Raw genomic sequence first — 8,025 nt, forward strand, 5'->3', positions numbered from 1 at the left:
CTAAATGTTTGTTTAATTTATAAAATTTATATAGTTTTTTTTATTTTAATATTTTATGAATAAATTTTAGATTATAAAGATTTATAAATTTTATATATTTAAATAAAAAACTAAAATTAGCTAGTCGAGGGTGCCTATGGAAATTTGACTTCGTAGGCCCAAACACAAATTTTGTAGGATTAAGGGGGTCTTTTTACAAATGGCTTCTGCTGAGCTAATAAAAAGAAGAGACCTCAGTGCTCTCCTAGCACTATGGCCGCTTCGAGAGAGGAGAGAAAACAGAGCAGTGAGGACTGGGGCTCGGCCAATCCTTCTTTATCGGGCTTCTAGCGGCGCTAGTGACGAGGGCTTTTGCCTTCTGATGCGGGATTTCTTTGGCGCTTCTCTCCTTCCAGTTACGAGCTGGAAGAAGAGGGAGTTCGTGCTGTGCTAGGGTTTGCATTCTCTTGGTTCTTTGTCAGCAAATCTAGGTTTTTTTTTCCGTCTTTGGGAGGGTAGATGGCGATGGTTGTATTAGGTAAGGGGCAGAAGCTAGCAGTGGACGGGGGGAAGTACGTCAGGTACACGCCGGAGCAAGTAGAAGCTCTGGAGAGGGTGTACAACGAGTGCCCCAAGCCAAGTTCTATTAAGCGGCAGCAGCTGATAAGGGAGTGCCCTATTTTGTCCAACATTGAGCCGAAGCAGATCAAAGTCTGGTTCCAGAATCGTAGGTATGGAAAAGGAAGGTTTTTACTGTAGATGTCTTTGGAGTTTCAGGTTCTTACCATTTAGATTTGGCGCCATTTACATAAAAAATGAAGTTTTTCTGTCACTTCTGGTTTCTGGTCGTGTTTGAGAAAAAGTTCTGGTGCTTGGGATTGTTCGAATTGTATGCCATGACTGCATCTGTTTGTTTCAAAGGAAGTTTTCCCCCTTGTTCGAGAAAGAAAGGGAAAGGAAGAGAAAAAGAGAATGGTTTTTACCCATTGGGAAAAATGCCATGCGAAGTTGCACAAGAAAACTGAGTAATTATGCCATGCTTGTATTACTCTGTTACTAGTTATGCTACCTGAGTGCTAAGGTTTATGGAGTGACCGAGTGAAGATCATGAATATTCTGTATAATATGTATTTTTTTGCTGTAGATTAATTTGGTGGATGTGGTGTATCCTTTGGTACTTGGCCAAGAAGTCAATCAATCGGTTGATTACTTTTTGTCCTATTATTCATTGGCTTGTTTGCTTATTCAATATTCCTTTTGTTGTGATGTCTTTGGATTGATGGTGCTCTCATGCTAACTTAGATTATATATGGGTTTCATATATTGTTGCCTGCTCTTCCGCCTTATAAACCTACTAAAAATAAGTGAGATACCATAATCTCTCGGCTGCTGCTTTCTAAATTGTACCCTCGCTTATTATTATAATTGGTATCTTGGGTTCTTTTTGCAACAACTTTCATTTTAGTAAATGAAATCATTGGGAAGACTTTGCTTCCTTTATTGCTCATATTTTGATTAACATGACAATCTATTATGTGCTTATTGTAATTTATTTTTTGTAGATGTCGTGAAAAACAAAAGAAAGAGGCTTCTCGGCTCCAAGCTGTTAACAGAAAGCTGACTGCAATGAACAAATTGCTGATGGAGGAGAATGATCGGTTGCAGAAGCAGGTGTCTCAACTTGTTTATGACAATGGCTATATGCGCCAACAGCTGCACAATGTATGATTAGGAATTTGGAATCTCAATTCTTCTTGGGTTATTTCTTGCTTAGCATGAAATAATTGTTTCTTTTTTGTGACTATTTTTGTTATTTTCTCATTAGATCCTTTTGGATCTTCTAGGTGTTTTTGTTTTAAAATTCTAACACCTCATTGAGTTTCCAAATTTGTCACTTTTTACTTCAAGCATGTTTTGTAAGATTTATTATTATGGTTCATCTACCTTTGCATTGTGGCTGAAAACTTTTGGATTACTATTAGATATTAATCTACCCATTTAACTTTGCAGCTTCTTTCATTTTGTGCTTATTTTATGTACTTTTGGTCGGAACATGATAAATAGTATAAGTTTTTGTCTTGCATATCTTGCATGCATATCTATTTGTCAGTTGTCTTTTTGACATCATGAACATACATGTTACTCATAACCCAGTTTTCTTGAAAAATATTTAGGCATCTGCAACAACCACAGATACCAGTTGTGAATCTGTAGTGACAAGTGGTCAGCATCCAAACCAAAAAAATCCAACACCTCAGCATCCACAAAGAGATGCCAACAACCCAGCTGGGTAAAAAAAAACTTCCTGTTATGATTTATTACTTGACATAACTTGTTTTATTTCTTCTAAACATCGATTTTCTGGAAATATCCTTTGAAGTCTTCTTGCTATTGCGGAGGAGACCATGGCAGAGTTCCTCTCAAAGGCTACAGGAACTGCTGTTGATTGGGTTCAGATGGTTGGAATGAAGGTGATGCTAATGCAAACCTCTGCTATGTGTTGGGATATAGTGTCCAATTTTGACTTTATGGAGCTTTTTTATTTTCATTTTATTTACAGCCTGGTCCGGATTCTATTGGAATTGTTGCTGTTTCCCACAATTCTAATGGAGTAGCAGCTCGTGCCTGTGGTCTTGTGAGTCTAGAACCCACTAAGGTAAAGGCAGAACTGAGATTTCTCTTCTGATAGATATGTTAATGCTAATATCGTATTTGAATAGTTCTAATGGCTTTTTCATTGCAACTAATAGTAGGTTATTAATTTTAGGTTGTGGAGCTTCTTAAAGATCGTACTTCTTGGTTTCATGAGTGTCGTTGCCTTGATGTTCTCACAGTAATTCCGACTGGAAATGGAGGGAATATTGAGCTTTTGTACATGCAGGTCCTTTCTGTTGTCTAAGTACCAGTTTTTGGTAATTAAATATGTTTAGGTGAGTTTGAATAACCTTTGCTAAATTGTTTCCAGACGTATGCTCCTACTACTTTGGCACCAGCACGTGACTTTTGGACTCTCAGATACACTACTGGTCTTGAAGATGGAAGTCTGGTGGTATGAACTCAATGTCATTGAGCCATTTGAAGTAGTGTCTTCAAATCCTGGGAAATTTACTTGAGTTTTTTTTGCAATAACACTAACAGTATAAACCACTTAGAAGTTGGTGTCTCCTTGTAGGTTTGTGAAAGATCATTAAATCCTGCAACTGGTGGTCCTGTTGGCCCAACTACTTCAGTATTTGTAAGAGCTGAGATGCTTCCCAGTGGCTATCTTATTCGCCCTTGTGAGGGAGGCGGTTCAATGATTTACATTGTTGATCATGTTGATATGGATGTGAGTTTCTTGGTCTGAGTTATATTTTCTTGTTGGAAGATATTTTATCTTGTTGCTGTTACCATTTTCTTTTTGTCTGCTTTAGGCTTCTAGTGTGCCTGAGGTTATTAGACCATTATACGAATCACCCAAAGTCCTAGCTCAAAAGACAACACTTGCTGTAAGTCTTATTTTGCCGTTAAGTATTATCAATTATGTTTTATGTATTTCACATATCAAGATGTCTTGGATAGGCACTGCGGCACATTAGACAAATTTCACAAGAGACTGGAAGTGAAGTTGTTGGTGGAGGGGGACATCAACCTGCTGTATTGAGGAATTTCACTCAGCGACTGAGCAGGTTACTAACTCTTTCTTGACATTCTATAACAAATATGTGTTTGTATCCATGTTCTATCTTTCATGAATTTGTTAGTGAACATCATGTTGCCTGAATCTCAGAGGCTTCAATGATGCTGTAAATGGTTTCGCTGATGATGGATGGTCATTTATAAGTAGTGATGCTAGCGTTGAGGATGTGACCATTGCCATCAACTCATGTCCAAACAAACTTCAGGGATCTCATATCAACTCTTCAGCAAGGTTTTCTTCCCTTGGCTGTGGCATCCTATGTGCAAAAGCCTCAATGTTATTGCAGGTAGCCTTTTGTCTTACTTGAGGCATCAATGTTTTTTGGAGACAGTTTCATAAGATTGAAATATCTTGCTTCCTTGATGTAGAATGTTCCACCAGCTTTATTAGTTTGCTTTTTGAGGGAACATCGTTCTGAATGGGCAGACTTTGGAATTGATGCCTACTCTGCTGTATCATTGAGATCTAGCCCATACTCAGTTCCTGGTGTTAGGGATGGCAGTGATTTTTCAGGCAATCAGGTTATACTTCCACTTGCTCACACCATTGAAAAGGATGAGGTAAGATTCTTGTTTGATCAAAAACAATATTTGCATATCTGTATTCCTAATGCAAGTTTGTGTGGACAATTTACGCTATCCTTGATTGTAGACTCTGGAGGTAGTCAGGCTTGTAGACCATGGGTTTAGTCAAGATGGAATTTTATCTAGAAGTGTCAACTTTCTACAGGTTTGTCTCTCAGACAATGAACTTTAAAAAGGATTACTAATATGATTTTCTCCACATGTAGTTTTGAGTTGAGATGATTTCTACGTACTGTGTTTGATTAGATTATTTTCTTATCCTTCTCTGATAGATCTAATAAGTGAAGGAAAAGCTTAAAATTTGAACATCAAATGTGAATATTTAAGATATGTCTTGCTTGCATGGGTGGACCATCCTGCCCAAGTTCGAATTGAAGATATTAAGATTGTCAGTTTTAAAGATCAAATGCCAGATCAAAGAACTAATTAAAAAAGATCCTATGTTTTTTTTTATCATGAATTCTACTTTTTCGATATCTCATCATCAATTATTGCTTCTCTTATTGGCAGCTTTGCTGTGGTATCGGTGAAAATGCAGTAGGTGCCTGCGCACAGCTTGTTTTTGCACCCATTGATGAAACTTTTGCTGTTGAAACCCCTCTTCTAGCTTCTGGTTTCCGTATAATGCCGTTGGATCCCAAAGAAGTATGTAGATTTGAATTTCTTTTTTTTTTTTCAAGTTAGTCATCCAAAAGTTTATATTATAGGTTTTCACCATTTATAATCAAACTTAGATAATTGTTTTTTTTTTTATTCAAGATTTTTGTTTACCTCATCATTTACCTAATTTTTACTTGGTGTTATTTCTTGTTTTTTCATTTATCTGGGGAGTACCTTGTAAGCATGAACAGATGCTCACTTTATGTCGTTCTACTTAAATTGGTCATCTAAATTTGTTGCACAGGACTCTCCAAAAGCTACTCGAACGCTTGACTTGGCATCTACGCTTGAGGCTGGTTCTGGAGCTGCAGCATGCAGTGAAAATGAAAATGCTTGCAATGCAATCAACTCAAGATCAGTTTTGACAATTGCATTTCAATTCACATTTGAGAATCATCTTCAAGATAATGTGGCTGAAATGGCACGGCAATATGTCCGAAGCGTGGTAGCATCAGTTCAAAGAGTTGCTATGGCAATTGCACCTTCTCGTCTGAGTTCTAGTCTTGCGGCAAAACACACCCTTGGTTCACCTGAAGTCCATGCACTGACAGGCTGGATTTTTCGAAGTTACAGGTACTGAATTTATTGTGCTCCTCAGTAAGACTACAGTTTGTATTTCATATATATGCTATTTCAGTGCATGTATATGCTACGAACTGTTCTCACTAGGCAAATTTCTCTGAGTGTCTCGACCTGACTTGTCTAGCAAGTGGGCCATTATAGAGTGCATGTATATGCTACGTCCGATTCTCACGAAGCAAATATTTCTCTGAGGATCTCAACCTGACTTGACTAGCAAGTCTCACAGTTTGCATTATATGCTATGAACTATTCTCACAATTTAGTGTTGTTTCAAGAAACCATGCTTGTGCATGGTTGTTTGCAATGTCATACCAGTTAAAATTATTTTCTAGGTTAACGAACTAAGAAAAATGTTTGGATTTGAGTGGCCATCAAAAAGTTTTTTGATATCTCTTAATTGATGTTTAGTTCTCTATTCATGCTTTTGAAGGTATTTAGGAAAGGGATTCAAATCTCCTTTGAACACAGGGTAATATGATTATGGGTGGGAGTACATGTTAGGGTTCGATAACATTCTTGTGTGGCTGATATTCATTAAGTCATATGCATATTAAGAATATTTTTGATTTGTTTGTTTATCAACATATTCTGTGTTGAAGTTAGTCATTACCTTATAACGGTATTTGGCCCATAGATACTCCTAACATCAACATCTCTCATATATCTCACTACACTGATTTTTCTAATCATTTTGTCGATCTAAACATATTACAAGTAATGATGCTAGTAAAATAATATGAAACTAACGCACATTGACTAAAAGATGTCTTTTAGATGATGGATTTATGTTAGGAATTAAGATATGATGGATGGTGGAATCTTTTTGAACTAAGGTGCAATGTTTTTTGTGTGTATGTGGGGGGGGGGGGGGGGGGGGCTGAGTTTATTAAAGTTTTTGTGAGAAAAGCTAATTAAATGCTACAATTTAAGTAAAAAAATTAAACTGAGAGTGTTTTTAAAATGGAAAGTTGTGATTAAAAAAGAACAACCCACTGCACAAAGTCCCTGCTAATGCGAGATATCAAAGAAGGATCTATTGTACACAACGTTACTCTGCATTGCAAGAAGTTGTTTCCACGATTCGAACAGTGACCACTAGGTCACACGTCATCAATTTTACTGTTACGTTATGGCTTCCCTTCTAGTCAACAGTTGAAATTGTCATGCTATTGGAACACTTGGTGTTTCTCTCTTACAAGAAATTTGAAATCCATTTTACATTGTATGCAAGATCCCTGCATGTCTTTTTATAAATGCTATAGATTTTTTCCTTTTTTTTTTTCTGTCTTGGTTTACTGTACATCCATTTTCATTGATATTAATTATCTCCTGGACAATGAAAAAAAATTCCAGGTTTTACACTGGAGTAGAACTCTTCCCAACAGATGCTCAAACCAAGGAATCTTGTCTGAAGAGTCTGTGGCATCATTCGGATGCAATCATGTGTTGTGCCTTGAAGGCAAGTGACAGTGTTTTTATATTGTACTTAAACAACCATTGTACCTTTTCATGAAGTACTTCACTTTTGGATTCTTACTATAAACTTGAGTCCAACTTGTTGTAATATATCCCGATCAAATTATCCCTACATCGTGCAGGTTCCTCCTATTTTCAACTTTGCTAACCAAGCAGGACTCGACATGCTAGAAACTACACTAGTAGCTCTGCAGGACATAACACTGGACAAGGTTCTTGATGACAATAGCAGGAAGGTACTGTATGCAGAATTCCCCAAGATCATGCAACAGGTAGGCCTAAGAGAGGTGGCTTCTGAACTCTGCTAAAATTTCCTGCCTGGTTCATGCATCGCTGTTGTTCTAAGACCTTTCTAAATCCTTCAACTATATTTTTCCAGGGCTTTGCTTACCTTCCTGCTGGAATCTGCTCTTCAAGCATGGGGAGGCCGATATCTTACGAACAAATCATAGCTTGGAAGGTCTTGAACGAAGCAGACATGCCCTATTGTTTAGCTTTCATGTTCGTGAACTGGTCATTCGTATGAACGGTAATGCCCAGGTCTTCAAATGGAAGTTTAGGTTTCTTTTTTATGTATGCCATGGTTCTGTAATCTAAGCAAGTGCAAGATGATCTCAAACCTGCCTGTGTTTAAAAATTATGTATGTGAATTGCCTCTATGGTTTCTAACATGCCAAATACTGTTTCATGTCATTTTTATCATAGATTATACCTGTTTTTTCTTTGTTTCATTAGATGATACTGATCCTCCCCTAGCATCTCCTACTTGTAGTTGTGTTAGACCTGATGTTGTACAATTTTTATCTCATCGGTTAGATATTTAATGCTTAAGTCATTTTAGTGCAAATTGGGCTTTCAATTTGCACATATACGCATGCATGAGAAAAAGTACTTGCATCATTTTAATTATGTATTCAATATAAATCAAATTTATTATCATAATTATTCTGATATATTTGCCTATTTACAATACTTATAGATAATTTAGGGATAAATCTGTTGAATATTTTATTGTTAGTGATTTTTTTTCTTGTTGAATGTATTTTTGGACATATTCTAGTAAGA

The 8,025-nt window shown here is 36.8% G+C and overlaps 1 protein-coding gene across 1 annotated transcript; it reads left to right on the plus strand.

Annotated features, from left to right (window-relative positions):
* The first annotated feature begins 265 nt into the window (after positions 1-265).
* Positions 266-7,667, plus strand: LOC141828052 (homeobox-leucine zipper protein HOX32-like). The gene is made up of 18 exons (XM_074715405.1): positions 266-710; positions 1,542-1,701; positions 2,154-2,269; positions 2,360-2,450; positions 2,540-2,635; positions 2,747-2,860; positions 2,945-3,028; positions 3,152-3,307; positions 3,393-3,467; positions 3,541-3,647; positions 3,749-3,944; positions 4,027-4,218; positions 4,310-4,387; positions 4,753-4,887; positions 5,147-5,475; positions 6,838-6,943; positions 7,083-7,232; positions 7,340-7,667. The coding sequence occupies exons 1-18, from the start codon at positions 499-501 to the stop codon at positions 7,484-7,486; spliced, it is 2,544 nt and encodes an 847-aa protein (XP_074571506.1). The 5' UTR covers positions 266-498; the 3' UTR covers positions 7,487-7,667.
* The last annotated feature ends 358 nt before the right edge of the window (positions 7,668-8,025 follow it).

The sequence above is a fragment of the Curcuma longa genome, chromosome 4, assembly GCF_044706935.1.
Source record: "Curcuma longa cultivar G26 ecotype Majalengka, Jawa Barat chromosome 4, ITB_CL_G26_1.1, whole genome shotgun sequence".
NCBI lineage: Eukaryota > Viridiplantae > Streptophyta > Magnoliopsida > Zingiberales > Zingiberaceae > Curcuma > Curcuma longa.

What these genes read in the sequence shown, in the direction of transcription:
- LOC141828052 (XM_074715405.1), top strand. Translation starts at nt 499, where the DNA reads ATGGCGATGGTTGTATTAGGTAAGGGGCAGAAGCTAGCAGTGGACGGG. An exon ending in TGCGCCAACAGCTGCACAAT is followed by an intron (nt 1,702 to 2,153) that starts GTATGATTAGGA and finishes AAAAATATTTAG; the next exon opens with GCATCTGCAACAACCACAGA. An exon ending in GAAGTGTCAACTTTCTACAG is followed by an intron (nt 4,388 to 4,752) that starts GTTTGTCTCTCA and finishes TCTTATTGGCAG; the next exon opens with CTTTGCTGTGGTATCGGTGA.